Here is a 26,047-nt window from a genome sequence, read left to right on the forward strand (position 1 = left end):
GAGCACGGTGTTTGTCCACCACAAAGTCCACACGGCGCGAGCTGGAATCGAACCAGGGACCCCAAGTACCGGAGGTGAACGCTCTACCATTGAGCCACCGCGGCCCCCGGTGAAAAAGAACATATAAAATGAAGACGCCATTTTAGGAGGAGGTAGAATGATTCGGTGTACACGGTTTGCAGATGATATGCGATGGTTGCAGAATCTGAAGTGAAAATCAATAAGATGTTGGAAAACTTGAGGAAGGGCTGCAGTGGCGTAGCACACTTTTGCGCCCCCCCCCCCCGCAAAATATACAGAAGGGGCCCTAGTTGTAAGGCCAACAGAAGTAAGGTTGAAGTTCTACTTCTTTAAATCTTTATTCATCGCAAGACTTCGGGGCCTGCTATACCTCGCCCCCCCCCCGCACTTCGGGAGTTGCGGGGGCAGCTGCTACGCCACTGAAGGGCTGTGAAGAATACAAGATGAGAATAAATATTATAAAGATAAAAGCCATGACGATTGGAAGGAAGGAGTCAGTGTCAAATATTGAAGTAGAAGGGGAGAAAATAGAACAGGTGACTAGTTTTCGACACCTGGATTATATTATTAATTATTAGTATTGATATGAAGTGTAAATACGAAATTAAAAGTAAGGTTAGGAATGGCGAAAGAAGCCTTTAGGAGGAAGAAAATACTATTTTGTGAGATCTTGAATAAAGAGTTAAGAAAAAGACTCATAAAACGCTTCGTGTGGAGTACTGTGCCGTATGGGTCAGAAACATTAAAAATGATGTATCACATCACGACAAAATGATGAAAAACGACTGGAAACTTTCGAAATGTGGGTGTGAAGAAAATGGAGAGAATTAGCTGGATCGAGTGGAAAACCAATAAGAGGGTGTTAGAAATGATGAGGGGGGGGGAAGAAAGAACAATATTAAATATTATTAACAAGACAAAGAGTAACTAATTAGGGCATTGGCTAAATGATAACTAAGAAGGAAGGATAGCCATTTTTCCAGTATAAGATGAATCTTTATTATTTGGAGGATTTTGCCCAACGAATACCATATATCTCTGACATTATAATCAATTGTGCGTGTAATGTATTTGCTTATTACAAACTACATGCAGGAAGAAAGAAAACACTGATCATACATGAATTAGAAACTCCAACCGGAAGTAGGCTCACCTTGCAAACGGTGTGAGATACTGAAAAAATAATCGAAAAATCTCCCTTTTATGGTACCTCTAGTCGATTTCTTTTTAAAAAAATCAAGACGTCTTTCACTTGTGTCTGTAACGGGAGATGTTCAGATGTTGTGAGGAATGACAAGGAGATTCATGTTCATATGTGAATGTTGAGCTGTGTAGAACGCGTAGGTTCAGCTAGTACAGTTTCAGAGCTAGGGCTGTCCAAAATCGTGGAAAAGCTCAATTTCAGCATATGCTATTTCGAATCTGAGAAACCGTGGAATCGCAGTCAATATCAGTGTAAAACGTATTTCAATGTACAATTGGTGTGCAAGGACTCCTCTTTAGAGTATAATTCGCAGGCTTGCTCTCAAGAGAATTCTCAGATATGCTCTGATTTCAAGGGAAGTTTAAAGTAAGGCTTAACAACAATGGGCTTCGGCGGAGTGGGAGTTTTAACCCATCTACAATATAGCCTGGACCTGGCACCATCAGACTATCGTTTATTTCGGTCTGTGCAGAACTCCCTGAATGGCGTTAATGCAGAATTCCCAAAATAGGCCTGTAAAAACCACATGTCCATAGCGACAGGATTATAGTGTTCTCGGAAAATGCAGATCATCAAACAAAATGGTGCATATATAATTTATGTTATTTTCAAATCACAATAAGTGCACTCTCAATTTTGACCTCCAAATGCTCAATGCAAAAAACGAAGTTCAAAAGTTCGCTTTCGTTTAAAATTTAGTGTGAAGTAACGGACGTATAAACATTACAATCTTGTAAGACTCATTGCTGTGATCCTAATAACATTACAATATTATTAAGACCTACCAGCGTGATTCTAACAACATTACAATCTTTTAAGTCCCAGTAGCGTGATTCTAATAACATTACAATCTTATAAGGCACATTAGCGTGATCAGTGGCGTATTTACGATTTTGTTTCGGGGGGCTTTGCTACCTTTCGGGAAGAGCTTTGCCTGAAAATGTGAAAATTCTGCAACATATTTAATATACTTTACTATAGTAAGATTTCGGGGGGGGGATTAAGCCCGGAAGCCCCCTAAATACGCCACTGAGCATGATCCTAGTAACATTACAATATTATAAGGCCCACTAGCGTGATTCTAATAACATTACAATATTAGGCCAATAAGACCTACTACCGTGATCCTAATAACATACAGTGACTAGCAGAATTATTCGGACGCTATAGTGTTTGAACAAAAGATGGGATTTATTTCAAAGGAAAAGCAAATGTAAATAATATGCTATCATTTTCTCTGACATCTAACAAATATAAACAATTTTACACTTCGAAAATAACTTAACAATCAATGTAAAGTAGTGAGATCAAAACAAACACAATACGAATTCAGGTGTTGCAAAATTATTCGGACACCTGACCAGCAATCACACTTATCGAGTAAAAAATATAAAACTCAATATCTACTATAACTCGACAAGTTTCAAACCAAGATGCGCAGATCGCTGCGGAGCACTTCGTATTCCGCCGTCCTCCCCACTACTCTTCCTTCCATTGGTCTGGCTTTGTAAGTTCCAGTGATACTAACTCAGCAAACTTATGTTATAACAAATATCACCTGCTAAAATGTTTAAAGTCCGAATCTTACTTTTTTTTTTTTTTTTTTTTTTTAGTAGGTAAGTAACCTCATGGTAGAGGTCTGCACGAGCTCGGGCCTAGGGCTGGGCCCGGGCCGTAAATTTTTAAATAAACAATAATATTTCTCTGGACCTTTTCGGGCATAATACAACGATATTTTCTGGAGAACTTTTTACGCACACCTAAATTTGTAACTTGAGACGCCCACACTTAAAATCACTGTGCAATTGAGAGAAAAGTTGTGTAATAGAGAGAGAGAGAAAAAAACTAAAAGTAACAGAAATAAATATGCTTAGCTTGTCTGAGTGAAAATACTGCTTCTTACACTGAATTAAAGGAACAAGAGCATTGGGAACAACGTGTCTTGGTTTTTTCTTCAAGACAATGTCAGTTTATATTATATGAGAACTTATATAATGACTTCTTTTTTAAAGAGAATTCATAGTTAACTAAATGTAAAGGATATCCTTTATTTCCTTGTAGTCTCTGAATCATGAAAGCTTTTAAACTGCAAAATTAAACATTTAATTGTTGCAAATAAAAAAATACACTTTTGCCTTAATTGTTGTTTTTGTAATTCGGGCGTATTTGGGGCTCATTTGATTATCACATGGGGCCTGGCCTAAATGCTAAAACATATTTCTAACTCGGGTCGGGCCTCATATTATTAATTCACGGGCCGGGCCCGTGCAGACTACCTCATGGATACACTGTAAGCAGTGAGCTTTCCGACGGGGCGATCCCTTCACGCCTTCTGAAAGGAAAATTTCTCTTTTTGTTATTATTTTTTCATTGGTACGAACTGGCACAGTCAATATACAGCTTTTACACTCAAATGTCGTAGGAAATCCTCAGACCATTCCGCTCCCTGCAGATTGCAACACTGCAAAACATCATCGTCGCGGAGAAGGGAGTGGGGAAATGTAGGATTAGGTGCGCAATAGCTAGGCTGCAGCGTTCTGTTTACAAACTTTTTTATTTATAGGCAGTCCTTTCTGCTTAAGAACTGCATGCAGTCTATTTGACATACCATTCACAAGTTTGCGGTGTATGCAACAATAATCTTGGCCCATTCTTGACGAAGCACTCCTTCAGATGCGTCTTCGAGGTTATGCATATTTTTGGAACTTGTTTCTCTAGTTTATCACATATTTCGAACTTGTCTAGTTTATAACACATTTCGATCTTGTTTCTCTAGTTTATAACACATTTCGAACTTGTTTCTCTAGTTTATCACATATTTCGAACTTGTTTGTCTAGTTTATAACACATTTCGAACTTGTTTCTCTAATTTATCACACAAATGTTCACTGGGCTTCATATCTGGAGACTGAAGAGGGGGATGGAATGTCTTTGGACAATTGTATAGTAACCACAGATTTACAATGTGAGCTGCGTTTCGGATAGAATTTGAATGTATCTAATATCCCCATTTTTCTGCCTTCTTCTTTAAATTATGTCTGAGAATTTGCAGGTAGAAGTGTTTGTTCATTGACTGTTCAATGAACACCAACTCATCTACTCCAGACGCTGACATGCAGCCCCATACCATTACGCTGCCTCTTTCGTATTTTACTGACGGCTGCAAATTTTGTTCCTCCGGCTCGGTATTGTTTCTTCTCCACACCATTACCTTCCCATCAGAACAGAAGATATTGAACTTACTTTCATCAGAAAAAATCACGTAGTTCCACCAGTTGGCACCCATATACTGGTATTATTTCGCAAAACTAGTCTTTTCTTCCTCTTTGTTTTGTTGATATGAGGCTTTCTGCATGCTACGCGGCCATGAAAACTAGTTCTTCTCAGGACTCTTCTAATTGTATCGGGACTCACGTCGATCCCCATTTATTCTCCAACCTCGGCAGCGATTTTTGAAGCTGATTGATTCTTTTTCACTGATCTTTTCGTTGATCCTTTTTTACTTTCCGGACTATTGCGTATTCCCATCTCTCCGAAAATGTCTTTGGACGTCCCGTGTTAGAGAGGAAATCAACTCTATCTTCAACCTTGTATCGCTTGATAATATCACATACATTTGTGACATCTCTGAAATTTTTCTGCAGCTTTTTCCTTTTTCATAATGAAAAGTTGCTAATTGCTGCTTTTCAAATGCCGTGTTCTTTCCTCTTTGACCCATTCTTCGTGTTGACAACGAATTCTTGTATCTTACTGCCACGATAACGACTGCAGTACTTATCACAACCCTCAACACTAGCGTCACCTCTCATAGTGCTCACATTCTCTCACAGATGTCGTACTGTCCGAATAATTTTGCTGGGGAAAATTTGGGTATGGTTTTCATTGCGATTAATTAAATCCGTACTGTTGACAGCAACTACATGCTTCATTGTGTTTTTCCGGTATGCGTATATAGCTCCCTTTTCTTATGTATTGTTGTGTACAAAATATGTTTTCATTTCGGAGCCATAGCCCGTTATATGTATTTCATTGGATCTGTCCGAATAATTCTGCTAGTCACTGTATAGGAGTAAGCTCTCACCATCCTACTGTAAGTATCGGCTCAGTAAATCTGAAACGCAACCGATTGTCTTTGTCTTTTTTTATACAATTAAAACTGGAATGCATGTGCTCTAAAAAGATTACGTAAATATAAAGCAAACACAAAAAATATGTGTTGATGTTACATAACAATGACTACATCACTCAATCATGTGGAAGCAACCAAACGTTTTCCTTGTCCTTACTCAAGAGCAATAATAATAGGCAAAGTATGCGTAACCTTGCCACCGCCTGCGTTCAATGGATGCGTAACACTACACATATATATTTTTAATCTGACATTGTTTTTCTTTCTAAGACGCAACAAAAAAGACCTTGAAGTGTGCAACTGCGACCTGTATTTTTTGTCTTAAAAGCCTCTTCGACACCATAATAGCTATTATTTTATTTCTAAATCATCGAGGTAGCAAAACTTAAGAATCTTACGACTGTAACTAATTGCTTCTTCATAAACAAACAAAATCCTTGAATACACGATTAATATTACGTCTTGGCTAGCGAAAGAGAACATCTAACACAACGGTTCTATTTGAACAACGAGAACAATTTCTTTCTAGGGAACTTTATTTATGCAAAAATTAAATTTTATTTAAGGTTACCAGCAGCCCTAGGCAATTTGCCGCCCCTTTCTCCAGAAAGAACAAACCTTAAAAGTATAGATTTTAAGTATATTACCCCATAATGAACAACGAAGGGAGAAACAGCACTCGCACTCAGAAGGGTCTGAATATTAGAAATACAATCTCGTTGTGTCTGTTTTTTTCTTTAAATAATAATCTATTATGTCAGTGAACGATAAAGCGAACACACCTGCAGAGGAAAGATGGCAATTCTTTTTATAGAATTCAATATCGAGCTTCATCCTCAATAGGTCTATATCAGTTTACAATTCCAGTGCAACTAGCTCCTTTACCTTTATTTCTTGATTTTCCTTTTACATCTGTTACATTTTTTAAAAAAATGTTTGCACCTTCAATGATAAGGAAATTGTTTGTCACAAAGACAGGAGTAGTTTTTACATCAAAACTTAAATAACTAACCAAATGAAGCAGGTGCTCGCTACTGTTCGAGAATTGAGATCTTATATTTGACAACAATCAAGCAATTCATCCTGGTATTTACTTGGCTATAACACTATCCATGTGACCTTACTGTAATGTGACCTAAACATGATTTATGAAGTAAATTTAACTATCATCACCATGAAGTCTGTTTCCAAAACACATATTTATTTTAAATAATAGGGTTACGGCAGATTTTGCCGTCCCGTGCTACGTCCTCTTTTTTGGTCCCTAAAAATAGATCCAAGTATTTTTTTAAAAAAGGAAAACAGGGAAATGTTCTCTTCTGTAGAGGGGAGACTACAGACAACTGTTTCACTTTCAACTACAATTCAAATGAAATCTTTCCGTCGAACGTCCCAGGATTATGTTATTTAGGCTAAGCGAAAGAGATGATTAAGGCAAGTGAATGATGATGAAAGAACTAGTGGAATGGGAACGTGGGAGAAAACGGGAATATCCCGAGAAAATCCACGAACAATATTGTCCGAAAAAAGCTTACATGGCCGGGGATTGAACAAAAGAACCCACGCACCGGAGGTAAACGCTGTACCACTGAGCCATCTTACATAAAAGGACATGATTAAGGGCCTTCACAACAGCGAAATCAAACTACTGCTAATTTTAGAGTTTTTTTTTCTGTAATATCTTCAAAACAAATAAAAAATATTCGAAAAGCAGAGACGTAGTGAACTAGGCAATACGATTTTGCATGTGATACTGCTATCACAACTTATCTATCTGCTTTGGATTTGCAACTGTAGATAGATTTAGCATTTTTTTTTTTTTTTGCGGGTTCTTTAAATAGCGCCATACCAAGAGCAGATAAGTGAATTGTGGTAAATGAATCACATGCAAAATCGTATTGTCTAGTTCACTACGTTTCTGTCTTTCGAATATTTTTATTTGTTTTGAAGGTATTACAGAAAAACTCTAAAATTAGCGGTAGTTTAATTTAGCTGTAGTGAAGACCATTAATACCTAGCCAATGTGGATATTCCTTTCAGGGCATCCTTCTTCATCTTTCTCCATTCAGGTTTGAATTAAGACCCGGTAAAGATGGCATTTACAGCTTATTATAAATAAACTTACTTCATTTGACTTATAAAAATATTTAAATTATACGTCACTGAATTTAGTGTTTACAAAGAAAGGAATAGGGTAAATGTGCCAGTCCTCGACCACCTAACTCATTTTCTTATCGTTCTTAATCGTTTTTCACTCAATGGAACAACTTAGGAGGATGCAAGTAGCTCACGTGTGTTCTTAAAACTATATTTTATCTATACTTTATCCAAAACTGAGATAACTTATACCATTTATGTAATATTAGTCGGAGAAACACCAGTAACTGATTTCTTTTAGTGTTCGACCAATTTTCGTTAATGTTCGACCGCCTATTGTTTAGTCATCGACCACTACTTGGTTAATGTGCTTTTAATTACAGTATGAAGGCTAAAGCATAACTTTACCAAACTAATAGCATCTGTAGATGTTACATAATTAGTTTTTCAGTATCACTTCGCAGTTTCGCACAATATTCGCTGAGATTAAGTAATTTTGTGATAGTTTTGTCAAGAAAGAGACCACCAAATTCATTTAAGGTTTTGTGGAATGCAGCACCAAACATGCTTCGTTTTCTCTGGGTTGAAGGGGTATATACCCCATTTTCTAAATTCGTTTTTAATTACTAATTGTGTTGCTACCTTGGATATCACTCTTTTAATTAGTGGTGCAGAAATAACACGTGTAACCAGTGGCGTATTTGGGGGGCTTGGGGGGCTTCCGGCTTAAGCCCCCCCCCCCCCGAAATCTTACTTACTATAGTAAAGTATATTAAATATCTTGCAGAATTTTCACATTTTCAGGCAAAGCCCCTCTCGAAAGTTAACAAAGCCCCTCCCGAAACAAAATCGTAAATACGTCACTGCGTGTAACATTTTACTCAGTTTCCACGTAGAACTCTCGAAAACGATTTGAACACTGATACGTCGCAGGGTTGAAGAATATGTGCGCTGTTTGATGGAAGGCAGTAGAGTACTATAGCATGGCTGGAACAAAATTCGCTGACTTCCATTGCCAAGTGAGTCTTGTGGCCGTCGATTAGCAGAAGGACTGGTTTCCTAATAGAGGGACCATTCACTCATTTTAGGAAGCCGTTTGCTATCCATTCATAGTGTTTCACTTCGCATCCAGCCGCTATCTGACCTGACCTGTCTATGAAAATCTCTGAAGAAACTGCACTGATGACGTCCTTTGGAAGATGTCTTACATACAGATGTACGACCATCGGGGATACAATTTCTCCTGTTGCGGAAAAAGTGCAAAGCAGTGTTAATGTTTCTTTCTCGTTGCCCTTCACCTCGTACATATTTTTCCACGCTTTGGACCCCAACGCCTTTCCTGATTTGTGACACAGTTGAAAGCTGGATTCATCAGCATTAAATATTCGCTCAGAATCATTTAGAATATCAGATTGTCCCGTTTGTTTCAAGTATTTCTCAAGGTCCTAAAACCACAAGCGAATGTTTCCCTCGGTTACAGCGTATCGCGCCTTGTTCAAAGTTTAGGGACACGATTTGTGGGTGTCTCCTCAAGTAAGTGTAGTACCAGGTTTCACCAGCTCGATTGTCTTTGAACGGCGTTTTGCGTTTTTCTGAATCGACAATTTTTTAACACTGTTCAGAAGATCGTATTTCTTCTGCAGAAAGCCCTTATGCTCACATTAAGGAGCCAGTTTGCTAATCCCTCTTCTTCTTTCTGTGTTAGGTATGGTTCTGGATCTATTTTTCGCTTTTTGGGACTGTGACCATGAAATTTATCAATCAGCGTTACCCGAGGATTTTTTTTTTTTTTTTTTTTTTTTCGACAAGCCTCCAGAGCTTTTTGTAGATCCTCGTTTGAATAAGGTGGCAGTTTAAGCTTAGACCTACTCACTCATTATCTCTGAAAGAAACAAAACTTCTTAAGGACATGCAAGGAAAACAAATGTATTCCAGACGTAAGCTCATAGTAGCTATTCCGCTAACAATATTTGAATGCGTTCCACGACGAAGCGAGAATAATTTAGGGTTCAGTATTAAACGAATTAGACCAAATATAATAAGTTTATTATTCAAATTAAATGTCATACCCTAACAGTGCCGTTAATTTTCCATGAAAATGTTGGGAAACTACATGAATATTCAGTTACTTGAATTTGAATTTATTTTATGGCCTTTAGGCATCTACGGTTAGGTTGGGGGAGAGGATGTTGGAAGTTAGACGGCCAGGGCCTATTTTGATGATACCATCCCAGCATTTGCTTGGTGTGACTGAGAAAAAACTCGAAAGAACTTAAATCAGGATGGTCGACCGCTGGGATCAAACCGAGGACCTTCCGAATGCTACGCCAACGCTTTACTATTTCTTTCAAAGTTCGTCTCAGCCGAGACATTAAGCCTGAATGCTCCTCGAGCCAATTGGAGGTAATCCAATCCTGACAGGGACACGAACACAGAAATATCGAGGACAATTGAAAATACCCTTCCTCTTGAGAGGGATTCGAACCCTCAGTGGATTGCCTCTTCACCATTATCACTGAGCCACGGCCATTCGGTGAATATTCATGTATTAACGGTAAGACTCAGCAGATGATTATACAAATGTAAATTGATCACTGAATTAGTGTTTTAATCAAGAAATTCTGCGAGAAAGCATAAACGCAAAGCATGGTCGGACACTGAGAAAGAAACAGCTAATCTTCGACCAGTACAAATGTATTACGAAAAGTAGTGGTCGAACACTAGTAAATGTTTTCGTATTCCATTATAACTTCAGAATTGGTAACTAGGTACTCATTTCATGCAGATGAATCGAAAGTTAGTCGTTATTGATATTTCTACAATTTTTCAGTGCTCGACCACCCTGTGGTAGAACACTAGTTAACAAAGAATATTTCATAAGTCATTGTCCGACCACTACATTTTATTGATTTATTCTTCATACCTTACAGTTATCACTAAAATTTAATTACTAAAATGTGCTTTACAGTTCCATATAACAGAATAATATGTGCATTTCTTACCTGGGAGATAAAACTATGGAAAAGCACGAAAAACAGGGCGCTGTCGTTCCCATTTGCAACAGATTAAAGTTGTCGAAAACTCAGTGCGTCTTCCGTAGGCATACATTTGATTGGCTACTACCGAACGCATGTGCAACATATTTTGACAGTATCTTTGTGATTGGTTCAGAATAAGCTGCAATTCAATTATAACGGAAAAGCATGCTTTTTTATCGGAAAATAAGCCTAATATATGGTTTTAAAGTGAAAAGTGGTCGGCAACTAGGGGGTGGTCGAAAACTGGCACAACCACCCTACATAAGTAGATTTCAGGAATAAGTAAACTGAAAAACTATTTAAATTCTAGCTCATTTCAAAGAAAAGAACATTTCCCCTTATATAGTGTACCAAATTAAAGTACAGTTCCTGCAGAGCAACATAGTGCCTTCCAATTTAAAAATATTCTTAACGGTTCGCCAGATACAGGCTGAAATAGAAAACAGGCGTGCATGAAATGGGGGCCATCTTTGACCGTCATTTTGAGGATGAAGCTCACATGGGATATTTTGGAACTTTTGAGGTTTCGTTGTATTCGATACAAAGAACAAATCCTGAAAATTTCAGCTTTTTTAAAGAATTTTTCAGTTCGTCAAACTACTTTTACTTGGCTATTATAGTAAGTGAATGGGCTCAGAAAATAAAGACGGCGTACGCACTCTGCATTTTCAAGAGCTTATATTTCGGTCACAATATTGATATTGGGTACAATCAGAGATCCTTCCATTATACTCCGTTATTCAACTTGGATTTTTTTTTTTTTTTTTTTTTTTTTTTTTTTTTTTTTTTTTTGCATTTCTCATTCGATGGATGGTTTTCATACCAACAATCCGGTTTGCTGTATCTTCACAGGGGTCAGAAATACACGTCAAGTACCGCAAAACAAGATTGCAATTATCAGAACAGGAAAAGCGGCGCAACACTTACTTCGTGCCAAACACAAATTTCAATTTGATCGTGAACAGTTTTCACTTTATTATCACGTAGTTCTTTCAACGTCTAAATCTACAAATAGCAGGAATCATATGTGTATGTATTCCTTCTAATTTCTTTCTTTCTTCTTAGAGTTAAAACGTAGTTACTAAATTTCTAACCATTTTAAACTGAGGAATTGTAGTTTTAATTGTACAGCATTATCAGCGCTTAAGAGGGGGGAAAAATGTCTAAAGATTTAGGATTTAGATTTCTGGGCTTTCGGCATCTAAGGCCATTTAGCCCGACACATTTTGAGGGATGACGTCCCTTGGCGAGCACACTATCCGGGGAAAGGGAAGGAAGAAAGCGGCCTGGCACCTATAAGTTAGGTACCACCCCGGCATATGCCTGGTGGGAATGAGGAAAACCCAGGAAAACCTCATTCAGGGTGGCTGGCCTGAAAAAGCGTTTTACACTTTTTTCGACCGAGTGACCCCAGCGGGAATCGAACCCGGGACCGCTTGCACCGAAGCCAATGTCTAAAGATGAAATGAAATGTTTAACGTCCTACGATTATGCTCTTTAGGATGAGGGAGCTATGATTAAAGCAAATGAGTGATGGTGGAAGAATTGGTGGAATGAGAAAGTGGGAGGAAACGGGACTACCGCGAGAAAACCCATGGGCATGGTATTATGCATCACAAACTTGCTTGATCGGGGATTGAACCAAAGACCTCACGCACCAGATGTAAACGCTCTATCATTCAGTCTCCGTGCCCTCCCCCGTCTACATATGAGACATATCAACAGCTCTCATCATGCTCAACTAAATGGTTTCTGTGAACATACATTCTTATGCGCAGTTTTTGAGATAATCAGCAAAAACCTTTGAAAACCTAAAAATTTATGTACTATCATCATAGTACCTATTTAGGTGAAATTGATACTAAAGTATATCTTGATCAAATTTTTCATTATGCACTAGGAAGAGACAGTACACAGTTTGTGTAATGAGATATACCCCAAAATTATGCTTAACTCTCTAACTTTTGTTGGGGCCGCGGTGGCTCAGTGGTAGAGCGTTCACCTCTGGTGCTTGGGGTCCCGGGTTCGATCCCAGCCCCCGCCAAGTGAACTTTGTGGTGGACAAACACCGTGTGCGTGGGTTTTCTCGGGGTTCTCCCGTTTCCTCCCACTTTCTTCATTCCACCATTTCATTCATAACTCATCATCACCGTCTCCTTTAGCCTAACCGGCATAACCGTGGGACGTAAAACTCAAATATTTCATTTCATTTCTAACTTTTGTTTTCTTACCTATAAAATTAAAGAAGATACAGGGTGATCCAAAAGTCACGAACGGTTTATAACTGTTAACTTTTTTTAAAAATTATTTTTATTATCAGTTTCCATTCATATTTCACAGACTTCAAGACCAAGGATGGGAGATTGTTTACACTTTTGTGTGGAATATAATCTTAGGTAGGTTGTCTGCCATTATGGATCTCACAGGTATGAGCTCTGTATAGCATATGATCCATGACAGAGTGCGCGCCTGCCTGAAGATGTCTATTTATTTGTTTGTATATTTGTCCGCTATACAATCCACGCCGTTTAACAGTCTAAAATGAATTTCGGAACAATGTACCTACCACGAACTGTTTCTTTTTTTTTTTTTTTTTTTAATCCCTTTGGTAAAATTCGTATTCTACGAGGAGCGGAGGAGTATTTAAACTTAATACCAAAAATGAAGTATCTTAGGAACCTCCCAAGTTACGGAGACGAAACTCGGTACTATATAAACCCCTCCTTTTAAAAAAATTGGGGTTTTCCTTTTGTTTCAGTTCAACGTTCCATGATTATGCTCCGAGGATAAAAAAGACCGTGATGACAATGAACGAAATGGTGGAATGAAGAAAGTGTAAGGAAATTGAAGAATCTCGAGAAAATTCACGCACAGTGTGCTGCTAGTCCATCAAAAGTCCACTGGACGCGACCTAGGATCGAACCAGAAACCCTTCGCACTAAAGGTATGCACTGTACTACTGAGCCACCGTGGCCCCTTTCCCTCCATTTAGTAGTATTGAAACCTGGACATAATGATTACTACTTCCGGTTTGAACAAAGGGTTAATGCAGAAGATGGGACTGAATCCACATAAAAAAAGGCTTGCTTTTTATTATCCTGTTGGTCTTATAACTGTCGATACAAGAACGCACACATCCGTCCTACAAGGCTTCCCATACCTATACATACAGGCAATGGACATTCAAACTGTAAAAGGGGGTTGCCACGTTAGAACTTGTAGCTGTCATAAAAAAAAAAAAAAAAAAAAAATCTTGAAACCGTACCATATTTCACCATGTATGCATAGTCTTGAAAGGGTCATAAAACATTTTTTTTTTTTTTCGTCTTGCAAGGAGTTGAACAGTGTGCAACTTTCTGGGACGTCTTGCTTGCTACCTGGTTTCGCCCTCCCGCTGACAATGAAAAAAAAAACAGTTTCGCCGCTTCCGAAACAACAGATTCTTTTGGACAAGGAGGGGGAGTGCGTCAAAATACATGTTTTTAATGAGGAGGTACACTAGAGTGCAGTGCTGCATAGGTGGAAATGCCTTTCTTGCTTTCAAGAAGTTGTAATATATACAAAGTAAATAGAAAGATCGGGTTTCAAGATTTTTTTTTTTTTTTTTTTTTTTATGACAGCTACAAGATTCATTTAACGTGGCAATGTGGCCTAACGCCTGTGCAAATAGAATAGGACATTCGCGGCGTTCACCAGAGACATCTTGTAGTTTATATCGTATCTTTGGGCAATAAGTCAGGTATGCAGGTCCTTAGTTGACACTCCAATGGAAGATGTTCCGTCAGCGCACATCAAATCGCATGTGTAAAGCAGTAAAATGGGGAACATATATCCGACTTCAAAAGCGGGCAGGTCGTAGGGGCGTGTCTAGCAGGTGCATCTGTGTCCAAAACTGCAACACTTTGTGACGTCTCACGAGCTACGGTATCCTGGGTGATGTGTGCATATGAAAAGGAATGACGAACCACATCCACGAGGAGCAACTGCAGGGGAAACGGAAGTTGTCTGAGAGGTACGTCAGGACACTGACTAGGATTGCTGCAGAAGAACAGAAAACCACCGCAGAAATGAATACACACTTCACAGAATTTGTGTGTGCGAAAATCGTCCGTCGACACCTGCATAAGGCCAAACTCCATGTCACGGTAGCCTTTTGTCATTAGCACACATGCCGCAAAGCGGGTTCAGTAGTGCCAGAAGCATAAAACCTGAACGCTGGATGACCTAAAACGTGTCGTATTCTCCGATCCAGTACACTATTGTCCAAACAACAGAGAGAGTGTTTGTCCAGAGAAGCTCCTCTGATGCAAACCCAGATTGCTTGGTACCTACAGTCAAACATGGAGGCGGATTCGTGATCGTTTGGGATCCAATACCGTAACAAACTCTGGGCTCACTAATTATTCTAGAGAGTCGTGTAACTGTCGAGGACTACAGGACCCATTTTGGAGGACTATTTTCAACCCTATGGTTCGAACACTCTTCCCGGACGATGGTGTTCTGTTCTTATGATAACCGCCCCATTTACATGCTAAACTTGGTCAGAGAGTGGTTCTATGAGCATAACACTGAGGTTGAATATCTGCCATGGCTGGCTCAATCGCCGGATCTCAACTATTGAGCCTGTAAAAAGTTTGTTAAAGGATCAAGTGAGATAACGTTTCCTTCCATGATATTCACGCGCTGAACTTGTCACTATGCTTGAAGTTGCTGAAAATTCCTCTGCAAAATGTGCACGACATTTATCGATCCTTCCCTAGTCGTGCTGCTGCTGTACTGGCCGCCAAAGACGTCACACCACCTTATTAAATACATATTATGGATCACTGTTTCTGGTCACCATGACTTTTTAGCGTTTTTACCAAGTGTTTCAGTTTCTGTGTCCACTACCTGTAATTAGGAACTAAAATGGGAGAGATAAAACTCTCCTTTTAACGAACATAATCTTTCCCATGAAACATTATTACACAAACCTGTAAGATGCTATGAAATGTTGACTTTTTTTTTTTTTTTTTTTTAATGTTTGCATCCGTATATTAGTCCTCGTGTAGAGAAACATTGCCAATTATCCCGCACCGAAGTAACGGTAGAAATCTCGCTTCCATCACAATACTCAACGTCACGCACTAATAAAACAATGAATCATGCTCAAATGCTTCAATCGCTCAAAGCCTATCTGATTACAGATAAATTCTGCCAAAGTCTACTTCCTTCAGTGAATCACTTCCATAGCCTATATCAAGTATGTGTTCTTTATCTTTTATGCCTGACCTTTACTTAAAGAAAAAAGAATCACTCAATACTATAATAATAATAATAATAATAATAATAATAATAATAATAATAATAATAATAATAATAACTACGAACACATCTTTAAAATTCAACTTCCTTTCAGGTCACAGCACTTCCGGTATGGACGTAAACAACATAAATCCAGTGGGGGAACTACTCGAGTTACAAGGTCGTAAAAAGAGACATAATATTGATAGGAATCACTGCGCTGACCACACATGACAAAAGTCGTCTCACTGCCCAGCCATTGTGCTATGGTCTTACATTAATTAGTCATTTCTCGTTATGTTTGTGATGTTATGTTCTATAGTTATCATCGTAACATCTAATTAAGAACTAACTTATCCTTTACTATTCAATTGATAAACTTAAAGACTACAGTTATCCCCCGTTATACGCAATTTCATTTTCGGTGTTCTCGCTGTAACACAATATACGGGGGGAGAGGATTGAGGAAAATTGTAATGATTTTGTAGTCACCCTATACGGTACTGGTACCGTATATAATCTTATTGAACTAAAAAACGCCATGAAGAATAATAATAAAAAAAAAATGAAATGAAATCTTTAAGTTTTAAGTCCCACTGTTATGCCGATTAGGCTAAAGGAGACGGTGATGATGAGAGATGAGTGAAATGGTGGAATAAAGAAAGTGGGAGGAAACGGGAGAACCCCGAGCACGCTGTTTGTCCACCATAAAGTTCACACGGCGCGAGCTGGGATCGAACCAGGGACCCCAAGCACCAGAGGTCAACGCTCTACCACTGAGACCCCGCGCCCCCGAGGAATAACAAACAAAGAGATTTGTGCTGAGTACATTACACTTTCCTACGATTGAATTGTTTCTGCACATCGATAATGCTATTAAAATGATTGATAAGAATGATACAAACAACGACATGAGAGCAAACGTTTATAGGGAGATTCAGAATTCTATTCATTAGCCTCTAATAAAAACCTAAAATCGCAGGACCTTCAAGAGAGCAAGAAACTGACCCTGACTCATCGGAACTAGTTCCTCTGTAATGTAACTGAAGGCTGGCAGCTGCAGCGTTTAACGTATATACCTTACATTTTTAATACTTTTACAGTTAATACATTATTTCACTGCAAAGACTGAAATTTTAATTACTCTCTGCCTATCAACCTAAACCTATCCTTATATTATACATGTTAAAATCAATTTGCTTTATGCACATACGCAATGATTTCTCGAAATGAATTAATCGTGTAATACAAGCGATAGGTGTGCTTTCTTTTCTTTTCTGTGGATATTTTATTAATTTTAAAAAAGAAAGATTTTAATACAAGAAGAATGTAAAAATATGCGCTAGTGACCTCAACATAGAGGAAGTTGCACACTCCCAGCTGTTCGGATGATACAAATGTCGTATGTCCATCTGGGTATAGTACACCACCCTAGATAGATCTTGCTGTGACTGGGCGATAGTTGTTGCCTCATGCGTAATTTCACCATGCCCCATGCGTAATTCCTAGGGATGAAAACTGGAGATCAAGCAGACCAGAAAGGCATATGCCGCGTACAGTCCTATTGCATTGACTTGGTGGTATGGGATGTGCGTTATCCAGCTGGAAGATGGAATTCCACAAAATGTATAGATCAGGATCGCACAAAGATTTGACGATATAACGAATGTACGATACGCTAATCATACGCCATTGAAAGGCCAATGGGATTCTAGTTTATTGCTCCCATACACGAACGCCAGGTGTGAGTTTTGCATACGAGTGCGAACAGACACTGGATTTACGTCTATGAATAAGCACACGAAAGTCACTGTCAGAGACAGAAACGAATGTTATCGTGAAACTTACTCCATTCACTTCGACACTATCGAAGTTCTCGGTGATGGGTAATCATGCGAGAATGTAGACCTGTTAATAATAGTAGATTATTTAGTAGTCGTACACTCACAAGGGAAGGGGGCACTGAGAGCACTGAAAAGTTCGCCGTCCTGTCAGTGAATGGCTTCCTATACAGCACTCTCCATTACATCACGGGTTCACTGTAGTGGGTAAGGAGAGGGCACGTATAGTGTAGGACATCTGTCTTCCACTGTGTATACCTCCGATAGATAGCTGTCTGTTTGTTGAATTTCTCGTGCTTTGCTATAAAAGACCCGGATCTACAGCTTAACACTCGGAACGACAAGATGATCCATGTGCATTTCTGGGAAGAAATGAGTTTTGTCTATTCACCCTGTAGTCATCGCAGCATTTATTAGAAGGATATTAACTTGAAACAATGTTGCCAATAATGCTATTTTCTCCCTTGCATCATAATTTCCTTCATTCTTCCCCAAACTCACATTTCGAAATCCACCAGATGATGTCAGTTTGGCAATCGAGGCTCGAGCTCTCTAATCTCAAATACTAGCTCAGATTCGCACTCGCTCGAGCTCACGCTCACTACCCTTTCATGAGGATCGCGTAAGGTTGACTTCACGCATATTTACCACATTAGGCTCGTGCTCATTAATATTAATGAGACTCACGCTCACTCAGATTCAGATTACAATCAGTTGGAGGGACCATGATAACTGAATTTTCTAGACACAAAACATGTTCATACCACAAAATGACTATTCGTGAAGACACCTATGTATCCACAATGATAACTTTACGCACCGTGGTGGCCGCGGTGGCTCATTGCTAGAGCGTTCACCTCTGGTGCTTGGGGTTCCGGGTTCGATCCCAGCCCCCGCCAAGTGAACTTTGTGGAGGACAAATACCGTGTGTGTGGGTTTCCTCGGGGTTCTCTCGTTTCCTCTCACTTTCTCCATTCCACTATTTCATTCATTTCTCATCATCACAGTCTTCTTTAGCCTTGCCGGCATAAGCGTGGGACGTAAAACTGAAGGATTTTATTTCATTTTTCCCCGCACCGTCTCAAACAGAAAGCCATGGGAAGTCGTTAACTGTGTGCTGCTGCTGCATGGTTATGCGCCGGCACACCAATCATGGAAATCAGTGGTTGCTATCACGGAACATGGCATCAAATACAGCTTAACCATACACCCTATAGCTCAGACTTAACTCCAGACGATCAACTTCAGTTTCGAAGATTTCTTTACGATAATCTGGTCAAGAATGCTATAACGGTGTCTCTTCACACATCAAGTGTTTTCTTTTTGAGGGTTTCGTTCATTTGAGGCACAATCGACCGGGTGTGTTGAGCTGATTTTGAGTTTAGCGTCCCTTTCAGCATCGAGGCTATACAAGACGGGTCCTACAGATTAACGTGGAATCCGAACCACATGAGATCCCGCCGGGAATCGAATCCGGGTCTCCCACGGTGTGTTGAAGTAAAGAGCGGTTAAATTAAAAAAAAATAATGAATTACATCATCGTATTTCCTTTTTATGTTCAGAACCATACTGATTTTGTTGGTGGGGGCAGTGTGGCTCAGTGGTAGAGCGCTTACCTCTGGTGCGTGGATTCCTGGTTCGATCCCCGGCCAGTAAGTTTGTGGTGAACAACATCTGTGCTCGTGGGTTTTTTCGGGGTACGCCCGTGTCCTCCTACTTTCTCATTCCGCAAATCCTTCCATGATCATACACTTGCTTTAATCATCGTCTTCCTTAGCCTAAAGGGTATAATCGTAAGACGTTAAACTGAAAGATTTGATTTTCCTTTTCATGCTTAGATAGATACGGTAACTTATTGAACGCCCCTCGTAAAATAACATTAGTTTCAGAATGGAACCTTCTTATTACGTTTATCTACCGCAAAAGAGCATAGAGATAGTACAGCTATTCTTTTAAATATATATATATATAAAACGAGGTTGTGAATAAATCGACTAACTGAACGCGTATCGTCTATGTTCATCATCAGTGGCGTACGCAGGAAGGGGGTTTAAGGTTTAAATATTCCGTTCAGAAAGATGCTATGGAAAAATAAACATTATGCTTGTTCCAAGCGGTAAGGAAACTGAATGCTTCAAACCCCCTTCACGAAATTCTACGTACGCTAGTGTTTATCACCGAGATCATATGAGACGTAAACCTACAGCTTAACGTGAAATTCACATTACTCCAGCTCCCTGCGGGGTTACAAGCCTTGGCAATTTCATGAAAGACAAAGAGAGAAAATAATAGATCTTGTACGATACACGGTAGCTGGACAAATTGCAAAACATGTACCCATTTAAAAAAAAAAAAATAAAGATAATTTAATAAATTACGCAATATAAAAACAATTAGAAAAATTACTGCCAAACTATCATTTTCCTGCCCCTTTCTGTCTCGTAAACTTCTTTGTTTGTGTACCCGAATACACTTTGCAACCTTGTGATGCGCAATTCTTTACAACTGGATTTCACATTTACATTTGCCAAGTTCAATGACCTTTCTTTCGATCGCATGACTGCAGGCAACTACGCGATTTGCTGAAGTAGGTCTTCTTCCATCTGCTGAAGGTTGCCCTTAGGAAACAAATTCTTTCTTTTGCGATGGAATTTAACATAATTAGTGGGTAGGCTAATATGGATGACGAAGGAGAAAAAAAAAAAAAAAATTCCATCCTCACTACCCGATCTACATACTGATTAGCTTAATATCAAAGTCCATGTGTTTTTTCCATGCTGAGTGATGACTTTTGGCCTCTTACTGATACATGGTGAAAAAATACCAATTTAAATTTCTCTTTAATGTGTAATCATCATTTTTCAATACGTAAATAAAGTGTCCAGCTTTTCATCATAACAACAACAATAATAATGCTTTTCATAATAATAATAATAATAATAATAATAATAATAATAATAATAATAATAATAATTTTATTTGTCTGAAAAAAAGATCTGTTGAAACTGAATAGATACAAAAACACGTTATTACTATAATGGACTATGGTTGGCCACAAGGGTATCAAGTGATGTGTGGTCAGCAGAATCAGCTCACATCGCCGTTATTTCTGGCCACCTACAGTTCACTTCCTTTTAATTCAAGTATGTTTCGAATAGTTAAAATCATTCGAATCATAAATATTGTTATAATATTCGGATAACGAAAATTCTTTAAGAATCATTCTAAATTTAACAGCACTAGTCTCGAACACCATCACTATGTTGAATCAACAATTCCGAATATTAAGTAATAGGTTCTTTATATTCTTAATAATGACATGAAGTGCGAACGTGAAATCAAAGCAAGAATAGGAACTGCAAAAGAAGCCTTTTAGAAGGAATAAAAGTCTGTTTTGTGGGACCTTAAATAAAGAGTTGAGAAAAAGACTCATAAAATGCTTTGTGTGGAGTGTTGTACTGTATGGGACGAAAACATGGACATTGCGCAAAAGTGATGTAAAAAGACTGGAAGTATTCAAAATGTGGGTGTGCAGAAGAATGGAAAGAATTAGTTGGGTCGAGCGGAAAATGAATGAGAAAGTCTTAGAAATGGTGGGGGAGAAAAGAACGACTTTAGATATTATTAAGAAAAAGAGAAACTGGTTGGGACATTGGTTGAAAACGAACTGTATCATGAAGGACGTGCTAGGTGGCAGGAAAGAGAGGGAGGGGTGAAGGAGACTAGAATAAATGGACGATATAAAAGCAGAAAGATCATACATGAAGACGAAAAAGTTAGCGAAGGACCGTGAAAATGGAAGCTTCTCACCTGCGGTAAGTGACCTGCCAATGATGGCAGAATACCTATGATGATGATGATGATAGGAAAGGATTCACTGCGCGGGAAATTTTAAGAATTGACAACAATAGCACATCAGATCTAACAAACACATATCGCACGTCGTCACTTCATCGGATTACGACCAGCTCTCGTCGGCCATAGTTGATTCATTTAGCTTCCGCATTTGTCCTCACTACACTAGATCGATACCCAAATCTTTGGCTCCACCGACAATCAAAGTCGGGTCTCGTATAAATCGAAAACGAACTTAATAGCTATATAGAAGCTTGCACAGTGAAAGTAATTAATTTTGTGAATCGAGGAGATACCTGCGAAATTAAGTCTACCAGTTACATGGTTCCGATTCCGAGGTTCGTATTTTACGGACTGTAAGACGCACCTCAATTTTAAGCATTTTTTAAAATAACATTTTTCTCAAGATGTTCTTCACGCCATCGAGAGCGTTACTTCTTGAAAGATTATTCATTATAAGACACATCTGAATTTTGCAGGCAATTTTTCGAAGAAAAAAGTTGCGTCTTATAGGGCCTAGTCCGTAAAATACGGTACACAACAGAGGGAAGAGGCCTATGCATCTATTCAAGGTACTATTCCAGTATTTTCCTAATAGAATTAAAGAAACCTGTATATTTATTATTTTCTAAAGGAATCAATCCAGAAGGCATCGATCCGGAAAAATATAATAGGACACGAACAATATTTTACCTTTTATTCTAACACTTGTAAAGGTACTGGTCGTCACTCTCTATTTTTCACTCGTTTCGGAGTGGGTGGTAAAAATGAGACCATGCTACGCTGGGAGGAGCTTATCTCTGCAATCAAGGTTGCAAATTCTAGAACAGGTTTTTTTGATTTAAAGTATTAGTCGCCAAACTTGATTTGCGTTGGCTTTCTGAAAGTATTCCTGCATCCTCTTACGTAATAATATCACAAAGCTTCATCCTACACGATATACTTAAAGGTTCATTTTATTATTTAACAACGAGGAAGACTTACAGGTACGAGCCCACAATGCGTGGAATAGCACCAGGGACTTTTTGTTATAAAAACAGGAACTGTCATATCATGATCCCTACGCTAACGAAGATTAGACGAATAAGATTTGCGTTTGCGATGTATCGTTTATTATTGCAAGCTCATCAACAGGCTGATATTGCATTCGAAAAATATGTGATGTTATCAATAACTCTTACTAACTAACGGCATATTGATATCTTTTTCCATAATGCTCCAAAGTTATACTCCACTCTAGAATCAACGTGCCACTCTACTTGATTTTAACTTATTATGATTACCATTATTAATTAACAGGAAAAAGAAGTCATTATTCAATTTTCACCCGGGCCAACTACTTAATACCATTATATGTCTACCGAGCGATGTTCCTCAGTCTGTGCCGAGAAACACAATGGAGTAACAAATCGATGAATGTGATTCATGAGTCTATATGGAGTACAGCGCCCCTTTTAACTCCGAGGCTATATGAGACGTGGACCTACTGCTTAACGTGGAATCCGAACTACACAGTTCCAACTGGGCATGGAGCCCGGGTCTCCTACACCGATTACTACCTCGACATTTATCTCGTGCGAACAAAAGGTACTGAAGCTACTTACTATTCAAAACCTGATATATTTATTTTTTATTTTATTTAACAACCACCAGATGCAGCTCAGAGGCCATTTTATACTGGGTATCTAACAACAACAATAATACTGGAAAGGATTTGGGAAGGTATCAGCCAGGACCTGTTTAGTAGGTACCATCCCGGCATTTACCTGGTAGGACTGAGGAAAACCCTTGGAAACCCGTCAGGATGGTCGGCAGCGGGAATCGAACACAAGACCTCCCGAATGCGAAGCCAACGCCTTACCATTTGAGCTACTTCACCTACTATTTATTTTTACGCCTTAACTTAAAAACATGCCTGTTTAGTGCTAATAAAACAACATAATACACACTGAATTGAAATAAATAGATCCAGATGAAATATTATATGAGAGAAGGTGGAGAATGCCATGTTATTGAACTTAACCTTGTTTAAACAAATAATTCCGCATACTTACGCAAATCAAGCTTCATTTGATACATTCTCACTGAAGTTATGTCATCCCTTCCTTAACTGTGTAGGAAGTAAAATAAAAATGACACTAATGCTCATAAACAAACAAAATATAATTTAAAATGCCACGGTTACGGCCATTAGGCTAAAGGACACTGATAATCAATGGGGAAAGTGAATTATGATGAAAAATCGGTAGAACGAAAATGCGGGAGGAAACTAAAGAAGCTCCAGAAAATCCACGAAGTTATTCGCCCGGGATCGAAAACCAGGGACCCCTTGTACTAGAAATTAGATATAGTGACCTCTTAATGGATGTTGCTCGTGTTCTGGGTTTCAATCCCGGTAAATTACACAACAAAAATCAAATGTAAAAGTACAGAAATAACAAACCAAACTGTAAGAAAAACACTACTCTACGATATTATCCAAAAATAGATATTAATCTGCGCAAGTTTTAAATGAAAATTACATCATTTTGAGAACTTACAATACGCCTTCTACAAATATTTCCCTAACTTCAACCACGCGCAATATATTCAATACAGTCAACGTGTAGAAAGTAAAGAACAGAGGTCATGTCTTTTAAAAAATATTAAAAATACGCTTAAAGAATATTTAATAAAATTATTTGTATAACAACGAATTCGATCGTAGCGCTCTCCTATAAATTAAAATCGGTACATCTTATGCACCTCAAAGCTAGTACGATATGCTCCCATTCATCTTTACAGGACGTTAAATTCTCAATACTAATCAAAGCATATAATAATGATGTGTTTTACACGTGCAGCTTAATTTGCTACAAAGGCATGCTCTGTCACCCAACCATACTCAACCACACCCAATCAAAATTTGTAGTCCCCTTAGCGTGTAAATAAACTATACAGAACAAACTAGAATTCTGCAGGAAAGAACATTGAAATTACAAAGGTCCTTGCACCTAATCGAACATATCCTGTGTAAGATACCTGACAATTTTCACTTTTAAACGGAAGTATTTAACTGTAGTAATATTCATTTTACAGATTCAAAGGCAGGGTAATAAACATTGCGTATAGTAATATCATAGTGCCTACAATAATGAATACCGCATTCCTACAGCATTTGCACACAGAAAAATGGCGTATTGATACCTCTTCCATACACAAATATTACCGCATATTCGTATTGTCGTTTATATTGACCGCATTTACATTCTATTTTTAGAAATACTAATTGCACAATGCACACAGAACATAAAATCGGCGAAATGAGGATCATCAAAAACAAAAAAAAAGTCTACTACTGCTAGACTAGGCTTGTAATTATTTTCGTTTACAGATCCCCTTTTAAATATCTACATGTGTTCTGTTTGATTAATTGATTTACCATCAACTTGGAAGTAATATTCCTGCTTGTTGGACCCAGTTACCCGTACGAACTCGTGAAAACATTAAGTTTATCGTACACGGATTAACCGTGTATCAAATTTACAGAAAATTATTCCTAGAAAACACTACGAACTTAAAAAAGGCCTTGCATACACTGTTGCAACACAAGAGGCATCGTAAAACCAAGAAAAATAAAAAGAAGGAAGCCTAAACAGCTGGGCCATTTTCGGATATGAAAACAAAATACTAATCAGCTGATCTTACCTGATAAATGGCAGTTCGAGGTAAATCAAGACACACAGCACAACACAAAATCCCTCCCAATCTGTGTTCCAATTTTTCTGTTTTCCCATCCGCGGGCTTGTCTAATTTCTGCCTTTTCTTTTCGGGTTCCTGAAATTCCTCTTCTTTCGCACTGTTGTCCTGATTTTCTGTTGTTTCTGCACTAGACGAAGCAACCTCAGTGTCAGCCATCTTGTTTGTTTTGGTTATGACTCGGCTGTGCAGTGGACGCCTCCTCCAAGCCCCAAAAGCAGCATGGGTGTATGTGATGTCAGCTGGTGGAAGTCACGTGATGCGATAGAATCTCAAGGTTGACAGACTGCGTCACTCCGAAATCGTAGCAATTGAGGGGGGTTTCGCAGGCAAATGTAGTGTTGGAACGCGTTTTTATTGAATGCGCAACTGCGTAATATTTTTAAAAGACCACTTGGGGATAAAAGAGTACGTGTTGTGGGTCATTGAACTTTATAAAATAATATGCGTGCGCAAAACAAATAATTATTAATAATTTAATCGTATGCTGTTCAGATGGCGCACTAAACCGCAAAACGTAAATATTGTCGCAACTCTCAAAAATACTATAATTATATTCAGTCTGACAGAAAGAGGCCATGTCCTCATTTTCATGCTATCTGACAAAAATAGGGACTGAAAATACGAGCTATCACATTACAGGTTTCAAAACACATTATTTTCTTCTGAGAACACATGGGAAATGCATGTTTCATTATACATACGGACATATATTTAAAATATTAAAATAATTTAACCATTCAGAGAGTAATATTTTTATGAGCATAGTAATGCAAGATCCAGTCATCCGTTACGGTTATTTGCAGTAATTTACAGGTGCTTCATTTTTTTTTTTTTTTTT

General features: G+C 38.5%; 2 protein-coding genes across 3 annotated transcripts in view; one reads left to right on the plus strand and one right to left on the minus strand.

Moving 5' to 3' along the window:
* LOC145683660 (zinc finger TRAF-type-containing protein 1 homolog) overlaps positions 1-25,446 on the minus strand; it is a 52,476-nt gene extending 27,030 nt beyond the window's left edge. The window contains exon 1 of one of the 2 annotated variants that reach the window (XM_081755003.1): positions 25,156-25,444. In XM_081755003.1, coding sequence (XP_081611129.1) covers positions 25,156-25,365 — 210 coding nt within the window. In that variant the 5' untranslated portion in view covers positions 25,366-25,444. Of the gene's footprint in view, positions 1-25,155 lie in introns of both variants that reach the window. The other variant, XM_081755012.1, reaches the window with a different exon arrangement.
* The window catches only part of LOC145683671 (1-acyl-sn-glycerol-3-phosphate acyltransferase alpha-like), a 368,125-nt gene that overhangs the window by 35,891 nt on the left and 306,187 nt on the right, over positions 1-26,047 (plus strand). The window lies entirely within an intron of this gene.

The sequence above is a fragment of the Thermobia domestica genome, chromosome 1 (genome assembly GCF_964235325.1).
Source record: "Thermobia domestica chromosome 1, izTheDome1.hap1.1, whole genome shotgun sequence".
Taxonomy (NCBI): domain Eukaryota; kingdom Metazoa; phylum Arthropoda; class Insecta; order Zygentoma; family Lepismatidae; genus Thermobia; species Thermobia domestica.